Source organism: Peromyscus californicus, unplaced genomic scaffold, assembly GCF_007827085.1.
Source record: "Peromyscus californicus insignis strain IS unplaced genomic scaffold, ASM782708v3 Scaffold_5__1_contigs__length_169319896, whole genome shotgun sequence".
NCBI classification, from domain to species: domain Eukaryota; kingdom Metazoa; phylum Chordata; class Mammalia; order Rodentia; family Cricetidae; genus Peromyscus; species Peromyscus californicus.
Genome location: NW_026294573.1, coordinates 15,733,569 through 15,750,218, shown reverse-complemented (window position 1 = coordinate 15,750,218; position 16,650 = coordinate 15,733,569). Strand labels below are relative to the sequence as shown.

The window sequence follows — 16,650 nt, the reverse complement described above, 5'->3', positions numbered from 1 at the left end:
GTGTTTCATCCAGATCTCAATAGTCATGTTCTAGGGAAAGGCTGCCCCAGTTCCTGAGCTAAATTAGCTCCCGAACCATCCCTGTTATACATGGCTTAGATTCATGTGTTTCTGAACAGCACTTAATTATCTGTGTAATTGTTTGATTAATGCTGGCCTCTGTTAGCCAGTGCCAGGTGCCCCTGGGAAAAGATGGACTGGCTTTGTTTTATGCCAGGCATCAACAGGGCCAGACACCTAGCCTGGCCCCCAGTTGGGTCCCCAGCTGACCAGGAAGTCAGTGGGGCTGATGAGAGAGTGCAGGGTCTTGGCTAGGTCTAGGGACTCTGTAGGAAAGGTTGTCTCAGAGGAGCCGTGATCACTGCTGGGTCTCCAGAACCAGACATGGGCCACTGCAGAAAAGTGCTGGGTATAAGGGAGCATGGGGGTGAGGGAGTACAGAAGAGGAGGCAGCAGGAGGAGAGGAGCACGGGTCACCAGCAAAGTGCGAGAGATGGAGGAGGCCAGGGCTGGAGAAGGGAGGATAGAAGCCCACGCACCATTAAATGTGTTGGGGAGAGGTGTGGAGTGTAGAGAGCCTTGGCCACTGCAGGAGTGTGGGACGGTGGTAAGTGTTGGAGGCAGAGGAGGAAGAATTAATAGTGGGACCTCCAGCACAATGAGGATCCCTCCTTTCCGCTTCCAAGAGTGGGCAGGGCATGGGGTGTGGCTTCTATGAAGAATGGGTGGATCTAGGAGGTGGGCAAAACCTGTGCCCAGAGGGCAGACTTCGAGGCTGTGGGAGGGGCTTTTATGAAGGGTAGGGATGAACGTTTGGGGGGGGGTATGGGTTTGGCATTGGGAGGTGCTGTGAAGAGGGGTGGGCATACACAGGCCACTGGGCAGGGCCTTGGGAGGCTAGAGAGAGGAGCATGTGGTAAGGGCAAGGCTTTGGTGACAGGTAGGGTGGACATTTAGGGATGGGAGGGGACACTGGGTGGAGTTGGTTGGTTAGGTGGCTAACCTAGAGAAGCGGTTGGGTTACTGGAACCCCTCGAGCAAAGGCTTTGAGGACTTTTGGGTGTGGGCAGGAATCTGAAGATTGGGGAGGGGATCTTGGGCGGTAGGTGGGGCACTAGGCTGCTAGAGGGCGGGCCTTGGGGTGTGGGTGGGGCTTTGGAAAGGAATGGGACAGGGCTTGGGCAGTGGGTTGGGCACTGTGCTGCTAAAGGGCTGGCTTCTGGTATGGGCATACCGCCCCTTCCTCAATCCTGGGCTCTCACCCAGCTCAATCTCGTCCTCACGCTCGGCCAGCTGCTCGAAGTCGCGGATGATGGCGCGCGCTGCCAGGTGGTGGAAGGTCTCGCTCCACATGTCGGCATCCTGCGCGTCCCTCCTCTGCAGGGCCGGCGGTTCCAGCTCAAAGCTCACCTCCCACTGAAGACGCTGGTTGTCGCACAGGCCTTTGACCAAGGCCTTGCCCAGCACAGGGCCGGGGGTGGCGGGCCTGCAGGGGCTGACTTGCTCCTCCGATTCAGCCATGGGCTCCCAGTCTGAGGATGTCTCCGTCTCCAAGGTGGAGGGGTGATGGAGTAGCTCTGTGGGTGGAGGAACAAGAGGGCTGAACCTGAGGCCAGAGACAGGGAGCCATCCATAGAGGATGCTACCCCTTCCCCGGGTGCAGTCAAAGCTAACCCCCGCTTAAGGAGTAGAGGACAACTTCCCAGTGGGGGATAGATCTACCTTTCAGGAAGCTTGTCCCTGAGGAGCTGGATTGATAGGGTGGGACAGTCAGGTTGAGTGGAGAAGATGGGACTAGAGAGGTTCTCAGAGCAAGAGTTTCACGAAGGCACAGAGGAAGGCCCTGGTCCTCTGTCCCTGTCATCTGAAATTGGGCCTTAACCTTTCTGCCCCCTCAGATCTTGGACCTTGGGCGCTTACCCAGGTTCTCAGAGCCTCGGCTATCAGGTGCAGACTTAGGGCTGGAGCCAGGATCCATCTCCCTCTTAGGGCTCCAGGCCTGGGGCTCCTGGCCAGAGAACAGCGAGCGCTGGCAGCCTTGAGGCAGTAGGGACGGCCTGCGGGCTCCCGGGCCGTGCAGTCTGGGGCCCTGGCTCAGGTCATGGCTACTGTTGAGTAAGGGCTAAGAAGGACAGCAGAGAGCAGGGGAAGGGGAAAGAAGAGAAGTGAGGAAGGGGGAGGTGAAGCCCATGGTGACTGGTGGCTGAAGCCTCCTTATTCTGACCCCCCAATGCTTCCCCTCTCTCCTCCTCCTCCTCCTCCTCCTCCTCCTCCTCCTCCTCCTCCTCCTCCTTCTCTCTCTCTCTCTCTCTCTCTCTCTCTCTCTCTCTCTCTCTCTCTCTGCCCCACAGCTCTTTCTCTTCTCAGAGCAGGCCCCTCAGGGACCCAGGAACTCATGACTTTGTCTCCACCACCCATGAGAAATAGAAACCAGAAAACTCCCAGGTCACGGGTCAACTCCAAGGCACAGAGAACTGTGTGCCATGGAGAATTCCACACCCGCTTTCCTTTTTGGCATAAAGCTTAAAACCTTTTTTGTGTGGAGTTAAAATTACCAACCCTTTCCCATATGTCTTCCCATATGTCGCGCTTAAAAGGTCTTTCCCACCCAAAAAAATCTTCTAGAAGTTTTGTTATTTTTGTTTGTGTGTTTTAAGTCTTTGATTCATATGCAATTTATTTTCCTGTTAGGCGATAGAAACCAGCTTTTACTTTGATTTTCCAAATGGTGTACATCTCAGCACTGTTTACTGAACACAGTGGGCTCTCTGTGGTTTATCAATTCGCTACACTATCCTTACAAAGCTTGCATGTGTGTTTGGTGTTGTTTACCGGCTTTTCAGTCTGTTTTGATGATTTCATCTATCTGTTCTTAGGCTTGGTATAAACAAGCGTCTAAAAGCCAAGGGGTAAATGGGAAATGCCCTTGCAACATGTATGATGGAGTTCTTTTTTTAAGAAAATGCTCTTGGTATAGTTTGGGTTTCCTGAGAATTCAGGATCCTTTGAGTCCCACCCAACCACCGACTTCTGTAAAATCATGTTGTTTGTTTAAAAATGCATTTTAATTTCCTTACCATGTGTGTTTGTGTGTAAAGCAGTGTGCCACTGAGCATGTGTGGTCAGAGGACACACACAAAAGGAGTTCTTCCACCATATGGGACTCAGGATCGTGAGGGAACTGCAGTCCAGTGCCAGGTGACTTTAGCCTTGGACCAGGGCTGCCCTGATGTGCATGGCAGGGACTGACTACGAGACTGGGTGGCACGTCTGTGGTGACTCATGCTAAGATCCTAGGATCATTTACCGACCAATCTGGACTGCCCTCCTCCTCATGACACAAACTATATGCCCAGAAGCACACACAAGGAAACATCTTCCAAGCACAGGAAGACACCCCATCCCCTTGCCTCGTGAGGCATTGCCCTAAGGGACAGGTGGCACCGTACTTACTGCCCAGCCTATTTGCCCTCTTCTGGTGTACTCAATAAACAATTATTCTTATTCTGGTCTTAAAAAGAAAAGAAAAGAAATCTCTCCCATGTAACTGGAGGGAAAAAACAAAATCAGAATTGTGGAGCATTCATCTACAAGTAGCTTGGATCGAACATACCAATAAGCTAAGCGGAAATGTTCAGAGTCATGGCAGTTAAAACAAGTCACATTTTTCCATACTGGAGATTGATCAATATCTAAATGTTTGATGATGCTCAATATGTCAGGGTCTCTTATGGATGGTAAATGGGAGTGGTACAAACTGGGACAATGGGCTGTCTATAACCAATTGAAATCCACAGGCTACCCAAGACAGCCATTTCACTCTTACAAATTCAACCCTGTGGGAGTCATAGGGGTTCGAGGGCCTATGTGCAACACATGTGTGTTTGTTGTAGTATTGACAGTCTGAGTAAAGATCAGGAGACTAGCTGGGTGAGGTGGTGATGCCTTTAATCCCAGCACTTAGGAGGCAAGGGAAGCAGATCTCTGTGAGTTTGAAGCCAGCTTGGTCTACACAGTGAGTTCCCAGGTCAGCCATGGCTACACAGTGACAGCCTGACTTAAAAAACTCTGGAAACTATGTCTCCATCAGTAGGGGAGAGTGAGTAGGTTATGATATATCCATGTAATGGAGTATCACACAATACTGAATAGAAGGATTTCTTCATACAGCTGCGAGAAGACAGTTGAGGAAAAATTACCTTAAATATTAAATTATGACAGATTTGTATCTCAATGATGACCAAGAGTGAACTTGGTGATTATCAGCTCAGAGAACTGTTCATCAGGAAGAGTAATTTTACTGTATGTAAACATGAATTCAAAAGTCAGTAAGAGGGCCAGGGAGATGTCTCAGTTGGTAAAGGTACTTGCTACCAACCCTGACATCCAGTGTTTGATCCCTTGGACCCACATGGTAGAAAGAGAACTTACTCCCAGAAATGGTCCTCTAACCTCCACATGAGGGTAGAAGCATGCACACCCACTCACCCACCCAAATGTGTACACAGAGGAAACAAATGCAATAAAAATTTATTTTTAAAAAGCATTAAGACACTATGCATAATTGCACAATTTACATAAGCAGCTATTAAAATATACATGTGTTCTGTATATACGAGTATGTGCATGATATTTCTAGAAAGACATACTTGGAATCAAGTGTGCATTGGTGTAGGGGAGGGAGACTTTATTTGTACTTTATACCTAACTGAACTGTTTGAAAGATTTAATTCCAAATGCTGAGTAGTATGCATTACTTTTGTGATGGAAGAATATTAAGCTAAAATGAACTTCCAGTTTCTTAGACCATACACATGACCTGGTAGGTAAATAAGATGAGAAGAAAAAAGCACTTACCAGGTGTAATGGAACTGGGGGGGGGGGTATCAGTAAACCTTGGGGAATCTTGTCACATTATTATGTATTAGTATGTATTGGGGTGTGCCTCCCATAGAAGGGGTGTCTTCCTGTCTCTAAATCAAGGACCTATAGCTCAAGGTATGGAAAGAAAAGGAGACTGGCCACTTTAGGGTACTTCTGGCGGGGGGCAGGTGCCAAGCCACGATTCTCTGACCCCTCCACTGAGATATTCTCTGCTGACCTCACTACCACCCACAATGGGTCAGAGAGAAATGAACTCTGCCACAGTTTCCATGGTAACAGAGGCATCTACAAGCGAGTTTTTCACCCAGCCAGAGTCTCTGGGGGGCTCTACACACACACAGTGAAGTGCTGGGGAGAGACAGATTGCAAGAGACAGCCAGGCAGGAGAGGAGAAAGAGATGGAGCTAGATGGGAGGAAGAAAGGAGCTAGCCTGCACTCAGTGAGTGGAACTGCCTTTGAAGAACACCAGCTACAGCCAGACATTGGGCCAGTACTGCATCCTGCATCCACTAAAGCCTGGGAGCCTCCCCCACCCAGAGTATGCTCCCATTCCATATCTGATGGTGGCTGGTGGCTGATGGTAACTCACTCGTCTATTTACATTCTCCCCATCTTGTAGATGAGGCAGTGGGGTTCAGAGAAGTTCAGAAATATATGAGAAGAGTGCCTGACTCCAAGACTAGCTAACATACACCAAGAACATTGAGGGTCCCTGGAGAAGCACAAAAGAAAGTCCCCAGGGGCCAGGTGGCATGTGGCCCACGCATATGTGTAGATTGGGAGAGGGTGTGGTAGGGAAGCGGGAAGACACACTGGAGATGGTGGGAAGCTGCTTTGGCCCGCACACTTAGGACAAATGGTTTCTGTCTAGAAGAAAATGCTTAAGTCATCATGCGGTTTAGCATAGTGGTCTCAACTGGGTTGTTTTATCCCCCTGACCTCAGAGACATTCTATCATGCTTAGGACCAACCCCTATGGCAGAGCCTTGACAATAACAATGCTAAGGTTGTTGAGGGCTGACCTAACAGGACACTGGTGACCTTTCCTGTGGTGGCTCTGACTCCTATTCCTTTGCCTTGGGTGACTGTCCAGCCATGGAAGGACTAGCAGTGTGATGGAGGAAAAGCAAGAACCCTGAGGACCAGGGCTTCCTGGGTCAAGTCCAAGGGTGGCTGGCTATTCCGGGTAAGTCTGCTTACTTCTCTAACTTCCAATTGCCACATCTGTACCAAGTGAGGACGGATGGTCTCCAGACTCCCTCTCTTTCAGGTACCATAAAACCTACTGACAAGAGTCTATACAGGTGCCCTGTGCCGGGCAAGCTCACTGACCAGTGAGCATCATGATTAGGAAGTCGTTTGGAGCTGGCAGATAAAGGTCCAGTTAAGGATGGAGGAGTGACTTACTAAGCCAGAGATGACCAGTCTGAGGGATGATTGATACATTTATTTCAAATAAAAACCAACATCATCAGAAGGCTTGGCATTATCTGGATCTGGACTCTGCCTTCTACCTGATACTCAATGTTTGTGTGATAAACACCCCATCTTTGTGGTTACGTGTGAGCCATAGCCAAGCCAAGCTCCTCCCACCCCCTCCCACCCCCTCCCACCCCCTCCCACCCTACGCTGCTTGGGTACCTGCAGATCAATCTGCCACCGTTGGCTCCCTGAGCTGCTCTGATTGGCAAGGTCCTGCACCTTGGCTTTTCGAAGTGGGTGTCTCTTGTCAGTCCCAGTGGGATCGCTGGCTGTGGTGGCCCTTGGGCAGGCCTTCTGGCTGGAGATCTGGTTGGTACTGTATGCCCTCCGTCGCCTGAAGACATCCAGACCTGGGCAAGGGCAGAAAGAGAGGAGCTGTCAGGGTGGAGGGCAGTGGGGAAAGAAAGGGGCTTACATGCTGCCTTCCTGCTTTGAAATGTCTTTAGTTCCTGTTTTCTTACAGAAATATGTGCAGGTGTCTCCCTTAGTAACCAAAGCCTTGCCATGTCTGGCCCTGGTCTATCTTCTCACAACTGTCTTCTTCTATCCTCTCCATCCTATGTGTGTGTGTGTGTGTGTGTGTGTGTGTGTGTGTGTGTGTGTGTGTGTGTGTGTGGGCGCGCGCGCGCACACGCACACAAAAGACCCAAAGCTGACGTCAGGAATCTTCCTCAGCTGTACTCCACTCAACTCATTTTAGATGGGTTGTTCTGCGGGTCCAAACTCTGGCCCTCTTGCTGGTGTGGTGAGCACTTGATTCACAGAGCCGTTTCCCCAGCCCCAATCTTCTTATGACTTGTACTTTTATTTGCACTTATTTCATGTTGGATTTATTCAACCCTATGGAATGCCTCATGCATTTGCCTGTCATCTTTGTGCGGGGGCCACGCTAATCTCCTCCGTATCACTCTAATTTTGGTATATGTGCTGCCGAGGTGAGCAGCCCACTGTCCGCTGTTGACGGGCTCTCTCACTGACTGGAGCCCATCGATAAGCTAGGTTGACCAGCATGCCCCTGGATCCTCCTGAGTCCGCCTCTCAACACCGGACTTTACACTGGGCCTTGCTTTCTCAACAGCACTTTACCTACTGAGCTGTCTCCCCAGCCCCCTCCCAGCCCCTTTTAGAGATGCTGTGTGGTCAGAGGAAACTAGAACTACCAGATGAGTAGCCAATGCCATGCCTCCACGGCTTTGCTTGAGGACTTCTGCTGGCAGACACTTCCTCTCCCTTCCCACGACTAAGAGCCAGCCCTCAGTTGTCTATGATCTATATGCTTTTCTCTCCCTGGGGTTCCCACAACTGCGGTCTCTGTCCCTCTGCTTTATCAGAGTTAAGGTCAGTTGTGCCTTTGTATCTAAAGGGGGGACCTTGGAGGGCAGGTGCCAGGTGGGGGCGGTTCTACTTCCCACCACACACACTTGGCTCTTTGTCAGATAATCAGTAAATTCTCTTTGAAAAGGGCGTCAAACGCTACAAAGGTGCATAGGTCTAGGTTGACCCCTCCTTAGCATCCAAGAACTTAGCCAGTTGCTGAGATTCTGCAGTCTCTGTCTCCTTGTCTGTACAGTGGGTATCACTGTATCCACACCCATAGCTGCTAACTGGTCCCAGAGATGTTTTTTTTTTATCAAATGCTTAACACATTCTAAATGCTCACTATAAGGTAGCAATCATTATGGCATTCATGGAAAAGGGAACAAAACAGAGCAGAAAGCAGAGGCCCAACCGTGATGGGTGGGGGAGTCTCCGTTGCATGGATGGGCATCTTGGGTCGGCTCCGAGTTGAAGATTTTGGCACAGGTCCCGCTGCCTGGGTCAAGTCCCTCATCCTGAGAGTGGTAGAAAACAGAGCTGCTGGAGTCCTGAGCATGCAGCATGCCATACTTTCGCCTTTTGTCCTGGGGACAGGAGAGGAGAGAAGGGTGAGGAGCGTGAAGCTAGATTCAGCAAGGACTTCCATGGGCAGCAAAGGGTGTGTGGTGGGGCTTGGGGAGGAGTCCACCTCTGAGGACCGAACAGCATAAGGAAGGGATGCTTGCTTGCTTGTCTGGAGAACTGAGGTGAATTTCTGATCAAGAGATTGTGAGCATGGAGCTGGATACTGTGGCTCACATCTGTGATCCCAGAACTCGGGAACTATGGTACAAGGCTAGCCTGAGCTACACAGTGAGTTCTGGGCCAGCCTGGGCTATAAAGTACAATTCTGTCTCAACAACACAACATAAAAATAAAAATGAGAAAGAGAGAGGGAATAGAATCTCTCTCTCTCTCTCTCTCTCTTTGAGACAGGGTTTCTCTGTTATTTTGGTGCCTGTCCTGGATCTTGTTCTGTAGACCAGGCTGGCCTCAAACTCACAGAGATCTGCCTGGCTCTGCCTCCTGAGTTCTGGGAATAAAGACGTGCGCCACCACTGCCCGGCTAGAATCTCTTCTTATATTATGGTGATATTTAATCATTGACTTCATTCACTGAAAATTAAAAAAAAATATAATACTAAATTTCATTCGTGTCTCCTAATAGATGAATTATGTGTCCTTTCATTCTGTTCTTCATCACACACACACACACACACACACACACACACACACACACACACACACACACAGAGCACACTCATGGAAGTCATGTTTTATTTTATAAAAACCAGACCATACACATTTATCAGCATCTTGAATTTTGTACTTAAAGCATCCTGCCTGCTAGCCATCGTCTTTGGCATCTGTATATATAGTATTCCACTACCTTTCAGTGTGAAGCATTTGCTTCATGGCTGTTTGTCTTTACCACCATATGATCTGTGGTCATAAATACATTCCATGGCTGTTACATCTCTGGGGCAGCATCCTAGGAGTGACATTTCTGGATTGCAAGATTTTATGTATATCTAATTTCACAAGTTATTTCTAGATTGCCTTCCAGGAGGGTAAAGGCAAGTCACACTTACATCAACAGCATATGAAGGTGCTGTTTATCCAACATCTGCCAGTAACAGTCTCATGGGTGAAGAAAACAACTTGGAAAAATAGTGTGAGCATGTGTGTGCATGTTTGTATGCCTGTTCATATACATGAGAATGCACATGTGTGTGGCTGCGTGTGGACGTCAGAGGACAACCTTGGGTGTCATCCTTAGCAACATTCATCACTGTCTACCTCCTTGAGACTGGGTCTTTCAGTGTTCTAGAGTCCATCATTAGACTCAAGACCTGGCCAGAAAGTCTTAGGGATGGATCCTCCTGTCTCCACCTCCCCAGCTCTGGGATTACAAGCAGCCATAATGCTTCCTGAATATGTGGGCTCTGGGGTGAAATTCGGTTCCTCACACTTGTGAGACAGGCACTTTACCTTGCCTGAACTATTTCATCAGCCCAAGAGAATGAATCAATGACTTGGTTGAGTCCCTCTATGGGAATGTGTATTGATAATCTAGTGTCTTTCAAGGCTCCACGTTTAATTAAAATTAAATAAAACACGGACTATGAAAAAAAAAACATGGCCAGTGTTTTGTTTAGAATTTTCTCTGCATAGTTGAAGAGCCCACCTTCCATAACACATTCATATTGACCATTAAAAATCTGGACATTTCATATAGCATTCCAATTATTCTTAGAGACACAGTCAATACATGGCCTGTGTCCCAGTATGGAAACATTTCAATACAGTGAACGGAAGCTTTCCAGTCCAGTAAAGTGAACCCCAGGCACTGGACATGTCCTCTCTGCTCCTTGTCCCTTACTAGGCATTCAGTCATGGTTGCCGTCCTTCATGGCTTCCCTCTTTCATTATTATTATTATTATTTTAATACATATCTGCTTTACAAGCAAGTGAGCATCTGTGTTCTTATGTGCATGTGTGCACATGTGCACACACGCATGTGAAGTCCAGAAGACAAGTGCATGCCACTGTACCTGGCATTTCTACACAGAGGATTGGACTCAGGTCCTCTTGCTAGCACAGCAAGCCTTCTACTGACTGAGCCACGCCCCACCTCCTGTCTTTTAATGCACCAAGTTCATGTTATACTTTAGGCCCTGAGTTTGTAACTCCTTAAAAACCCACCATGATGGGCAATGGGAGAGCAGCGAGGAGGCAGCTCCTTAGACCATCTCCCGTAGGTCTGGGGTACTTACGTATCTGGAATTGGAAATGTACAAGGAGGCATCGCACACGATGCCATATCCCATCAGCCGGTCCCCAGGGAAAAGGGAGCTGGTGCTGACAGGTGAGATCAGGACCTCTGTGGTCTCAGGGAAGACCCACTCCACAGTCACGTCACTCAGCATTGGGGCCATAGCCTTCTTCAAGGATTTGATCATCTGTTGGAGAGGGTGAGAACATAGAGTAGGCGGATGTGTGAGGAGGGTGCGGAGAGATGAGGAGATAAAAAGATGGTGAGAATGTGAACTTGAGGGGAGGGAGGCACAGCAGACTTGGGTAGCTGACCCAGCAGCAGACACACCTCTGAACTCCTGAGACTCTTGGGATGGACCTTTGCCATCATCCCTGAGCTTAGCATTTTAAAAAGGAGAGAATCAGAGGACCAAAGTGTGGCTGTGATTAGTTCAACAGCCCGGCATAGAGCTCAGATTTGGGGCGACATCTCAACTTCACCCTCTCTGGGCTGCGGATGCTGCAGGACTGGGAGATACTGGAGGCCCCTTGGTGTACCTTTGGCTGCAGCCGCTCCCCCTCCGTCAGGAACTCCGCACTGCCCTTGGATACAGACGCCAGCCCTTTCACCAGTCTGTAGCAGACACTGGGTCCAATTCCAAAACTATAGCACCTGGAGGACAGGGACAAGGAGGAAGCTCTGTATCATTGTCCCCAGTGGGATAAGAAGACAGAGCATGGCCCAGCAGAGACAGCGTAGAGATGGCTCTGTCTTCAGGCAAAAGCTTGGGGAGAAGGAGGAGCTATCATGAAACACACACACACATACACACACACACACACACACACACACACACGCACGCACACGCACACGCACACACATACACGCACGCACGCATGCACGCACGCTGCACGCACACTACAATCAACTCCCAGTAGGCACTGGCAGCAGTCTCTCCTTAAGCTGTACTTGGACTTGCATGCTGAGCCATGGACAACCCGCCCCTCCTCATCTTATGAGAGGTTAAAAAAAAAAAAAAAGCAAACATGAAAAGCATCACTCAGCATCCTGGGAACAAAGCATTCTGGGAAATGTAGGTGCTATCCTCTCCCTCTGGCACAGTGCACACTTTGTTCTGATTTGGGTTCCCTGGGACAGCCTGGGGTAATCGGGCCCTAGACCTGCAGGCTGGGCTGACCTGGTAGAAGAAGCATGATTCCGCACCAGCTCCAGAACCTTCCCCGTGTTGCTCACAGCCCCATCCGTGAACAGGAAGAGGAGCCTTGGGTGACCCTGGTGCACTGGCTGCCGGAAGATCCACTTGAGAGGGGAGAGGATGTTGGTGCTGCCCATGTCAGCCCGTATTCTTTGGATGCAGTTACATGCCATGGCCAAGTTCTCCTGCAGGGAAGGACCATGGCAGGGCAGACAGGTCCTAGGTTCACCACATGGCATGGAGTCTCTAAGTGCCTCCTGAGGATGAACTCTGTTCTCTGGCTCTTAGTTCAGCTACACCCCTGCCCACTCATGGGGAAATGTCACCATTTGCAAAATAATGAAAATATTGTCGTTTGTAGATTCGTCTTTAGAAATATAAGAATTTTGAGCTCTTAATTCCTCAGCACAAATAAAGCTCCCTGCCTGGTAAGGGAAGCAGGTGATGGAGGAAAGAACACAGTACTGGACGTCTTCAGACATGAACACTGAATCTGACTCTGGCACCGACTCCTGTGACACTTGGAGAGACACTTGCTTCTCCAGCTTGGGCTTCAGATTCCTGTCCTTCTAGACCAACCTCATGGGGATGGGAATCCGACTCTGGCACCGACTCCCGTGACACTTTAACTACTGGCATCAGGTAGATGGCATTACAGTAGGAGCTGATTCCCTCTGGATACTGTCTCCTGCCCCTGGCTTAGGAAGATTCTCTTCCTATAACCGTGTTTGGAGGGACTTAGACGGAAGGGTCTACTGAGGTTGAGGATGTGGTTCAATTGGTAGCTCACCTAGCACACAGGCAAGCCCTGAGTCCCATTCTCAATCCCATATAAACAAAGTGTGCTGGAGCATGCCTGTAATCCACTCCGGAAGGTAGAGGCAGGAGGGCCACTACATCAAGATTATCCTTAACGACATAGTGAGTTGGAATCAGCCTAGACTATGCAAAACCCTATCTTAAAAAAATAGTAGTAATGGTCAATATTGTCAATATCAAGTCTTATGATAAATATGTAGCTTTGAATTCATGCCCAGGGGACAGGCAAGATGCATAGGAAATCTATAAGCCGAATGACTAAATAGAAAAACATGGGGGCCATGGAAAGGCCAGCTTCCAGGCTTCATAAATAAATCCCACACTGTCTGTGTCCTGGGCCAGGCAGTTGTTAAAATGATGTCACAGATGGACATTTTCTGGCATGAAAATGTGTTCCTGATAGACTAGAAAAGCAGATCCTGTCACAGTATGGAGGACCTAATCCCCGTCTTGGAAATGTGCGTAAACTCACAGAAGGTGATCTGGAAACAGCACTTCTTTATCAGTTTTGTTTTTGTCTGACTGACATCATTAAGGGAGATTTAAACATTTTTTTTCCTTTTGATTATCTAGATCTAAAAATTAACAATAAGCAGACATTCTAATTCTTGCTTGTTTGAGACAGGGCATCATGTAGCCCAGGCTAGCCTCAAACTCACTATGTAGCTGAGGCTGACCTTGAACTCCTGATCCTCCTGCTTCCACCTTCCCAGGGCTGGGATCGCAGACATGTGTCACCACCCCTTCCTCAACATGTGTTTCTCTTTCATTTTAAAAATCCATCCTTTACTTTTAGCAGTAAGTAGCCAATCATGTCCCTCCCCTTCCTCCTTCCTCACTTCCGCTTCTCCTTCCCCCCCTCTTCTCAGCTCTGGGTAGAGTGTCCCCATTCTGCTGCTGCGGCCAGAGTCCTTCTGTTCCACCGCCACTCCCACAGCCACTAGGCCATCTAATTGTTCTGTCTTTCACCCTTCATTTCTGTAGCTCAGCCTTGGAGGAACCCACGGTCTTCAAGAGATAGGGGCTGTGGTGGGTGGCAGCCCGTGGCCATGACAGATGTGTCCCCTGTCCTGCTCTCCGTGCCCATGTTCTTACAGACATTATTGGGAGGGCAGATTTCTGAAGGCATTAGCAAACATGGTTTTGTTTTTGTCTGCTGCCCCAGCTGTGGTCTGGGCTCTCCTTGGGTAGGCAGCATCTGAGGCATGTCCCCAGCATGACCTCTTGGCTGATCCCTTCCCCTTCCCCTGCTCACCACTGCCCATCACCCACCCAGGCCCAGACTTGCCCTCTCCTTACCTCATTGTAGATCTGACTGGAAGTAAAGACTGTCTTAAATGTGGATCCAAAACCAATGATATTGAAGAGACAGGCTGGCCTGAGGCTCTTAAGGGCCACCAACATGGCCTCCTGCCGGGCAAGAAAAAGGATTCTCAGGGTTCTGACAGGGAAGACTGCCATTTCCAGCGTGGAGCCACCTTCACAGGGACCTGTCACCTTCTCTGCACCCAGCACTCCTCCATGTATCATAAAATCTACTGCTCCTGACCAGAGGCTGACCCGTCAAAGCTATCAGCATGTTTCCTCACCCATGCAGCAGGCCTGACTCATCAAAGTCACTCTGCAATGGCCTTGGAGTTCCCCATCACCTCTTGCTGACTTTGAGAGGTGAGAAGAGCAGGGTCTGCCCATGCCGCTCTGCCAAAGCAAACTTGACATTGAGGGGAGGTCACATTGTTGATCCAATGGTGTTTGGCCCCCATCCAAGGCCCCTGCATCAGCGTCATCCTGTCATTAACCAGTGACAGATCCCCAAGGAGGTCTCTTTAGCTCTCTTTTATTAGATGCAAATGATAGACTTCATTTGCTTTGCTAATCAGCCTCAGCAGCAAGTCCATTGTTATCCCCATTCTACAGATGAGAAGCCCAATGCACAGAGCGGGCAAATGATTGGTTGAGAGCGTCCAGTTAGTAAACAGTGCAGCAAGGATTCAATTTTGCCTCTTGGCCTTCTAAGTCTGAACATTAGAGATCCCTACCTTCTGTAGCTACGCACCATCTGGAGACCGTGATAAAAGTGCTAAATATAATAGTGTGGGGCTGGAGAGATGAAGAGTATTTTCTCTGCAAATATGAGGGCCCAAGTTCAAATCCCCGGCACCAAATAATAAGCTGAGTGAGGCTGTGGGTACCTGTAACCCTAGCATTGGTGGGTGGAGACAGGGGCATCATGAGAAACAGCTGGCCAGCCAACCTAGTTGAAAAGGTGAGCTTCAGGTTCAGGGAGAGACCCTGTATTAAAGGCACAAGGTAGAAAATGATAAGGAAACAACGGACTCAATATTCTGCTCTGGTTTCTACAAGCATGAGCATGGGCGCATGAACTTGCGATCTCACATACATGCAACACACACACACACACAAGGAAGGAAGGAAGGAAGGAAGGAAGGAAGGAAGGAAGGAAGGAAGGAGAGAGAGAGACAGAGACAGATATGGAGAGAGATGGGGAGAGAGACAGAGAGAGAGAAAGAGAGAAAGAGAAAATAGGGGGAAATCAATGAGGCTGGATATGGTGGCGCATGTCCCAAATCTCAGCACTGGGAATTTGAAGGCAGGGGAGTTATCAGTGCATGGCCAGCCTGGGCTATGTAGGAACTTCTAGGCCAGACTGAGCTACATATCTCAACTCTTAACCAAAATATAGAAAGGAAGCAAAACAGTGGGTGTGACAGTGGGAAGGAAAAGTGACAATGATGACCATGCGGTGATCAATACCCGCCGCTAGGATGTGCCACCATAGTGTTAAGCAGCTTCAGCTAACAATCACACTCACTCAATCACTATCACCTGAATTATAGCACAGAGGGGCATTGATACCTTCCCATTATTCACTTGACTTTGGGTCTGTCTGACCCTCGGCAGGTCACAGAGGAAACAGTAAGTGGAGTCATTACCAAGACAATGAGTTCTGTATTAGTACTAATGCCCCTATTTTGTAGGAAGGGGATGGAGGCTCAGGAGAGCTGAGGCATTGTTCTGGGTCATAAAACCTGGGAGTCTGACTTTGGTTTTCATAAATCCAGCTCTGGGTCTGCCCAGATGGCACTTGCTGCCAATCCCTAGGACCCATCTGGTGGAAGGAGAGAAATGAATCCCACAAGTTGTCCCCTGACATCCACACCCCCCCCCCAGAATGTCCACAAAATAAATAAAATATAATAAAAAGAAAAAAATCCCCCACTGCAGCTCTGAAGTCTTCATTTATGTTGCCTGCGCCTCAGCACAGAGGCGGAAATGAAAGGTCTCCCCTTTGCTCCCATATAGTATATTTATGCTCCCCATTCCCTAGCATCTCAGCATAGTTTCAGGGAAACAGACCATAATACACTAAAATATGGAAGCAAACATTGCCAGTTGATTCTGGCAACTGCCACAACATACAGCCTTCTAAGCGCGACAGCCCTGCAGCCCTCCTCTGTCCCCTCTGCAAACACTCACATTAAATGCTTCCATTAATGTCCCCGCTGCCTCTCTGCACTGCCCGTGTCAATTCAGCCAGTGTCTCTACAAAAGAAGTCAATATCTGCTTTTTTTCATTAGCCACTAATGCATATTCCTGTTGGCAGGAGACTCTGCTGATCCGTACAGATCGTCTCGACTCACACCTATTAGAATTCTAAAGCTCTGCTTTTGGCAGCAAATGGGGGCTGAAGAATGAGAGCAGCTGCCGGAAATTAAATTGCCTGAACTTTCCCCTTTGGCGTGGGCTGTTTGCATTTCTACCCCATGCCTCCTCCCTAAGCCTTGCTTTCCCTAAAAGTTCTACCCAATGGACCATAATGAGTGACTCACACATCCCCACCCCCCACCAGCCTTTTCCTTGGCAAGGCTTTCCCCGAGTAATTTCTGTGCCTTTCTTTGAAAGGGTCATGCTCAGCTGAGTGGATTGCACCAGCACAGAGCCATTTGTGAAGGGATGACCTTGAGCCCAGAGAGTGGAACTAGAAAAAAGCAAGGGGAGACTCCACAGGGAAAGGAGACTGAAGGAGGGACCAGAGAAAGTCACTGTCAGAGATTTCTGAAGTGGTAAAGGTGGAGAGGGCTTCAGCTAATGAAGTGGATTCCTGCTCATA

General features: G+C 48.9%; 1 protein-coding gene and 1 non-coding gene across 5 annotated transcripts in view; both read right to left on the bottom strand.

The window, feature by feature from the left end:
• Nucleotides 1–16,650, bottom strand: part of Vwa5b1 (von Willebrand factor A domain containing 5B1) — a 64,015-nt gene that overhangs the window by 11,524 nt on the left and 35,841 nt on the right. For all 4 annotated transcript variants that reach the window (XM_052716502.1, XM_052716503.1, XM_052716499.1 and 1 more), the window contains exons 9-16: nt 13,817–13,927; nt 11,681–11,883; nt 11,040–11,154; nt 10,502–10,687; nt 8,097–8,268; nt 6,527–6,717; nt 1,921–2,122; nt 1,263–1,577 (exon numbers count right to left, since the gene is read on the bottom strand). In XM_052716502.1, the coding sequence (XP_052572462.1) occupies nt 1,263–1,577; nt 1,921–2,122; nt 6,527–6,717; nt 8,097–8,268; nt 10,502–10,687; nt 11,040–11,154; nt 11,681–11,883; nt 13,817–13,927 (1,495 nt within the window). The remainder of the gene's footprint in view (nt 1–1,262; nt 1,578–1,920; nt 2,123–6,526; nt 6,718–8,096; nt 8,269–10,501; nt 10,688–11,039; nt 11,155–11,680; nt 11,884–13,816; nt 13,928–16,650) is intronic.
• LOC128098021 (U6 spliceosomal RNA) lies at nt 7,204–7,310 on the bottom strand. The gene has a single exon (XR_008214068.1). It is a non-coding gene; the product is annotated as a U6 spliceosomal RNA (small nuclear RNA).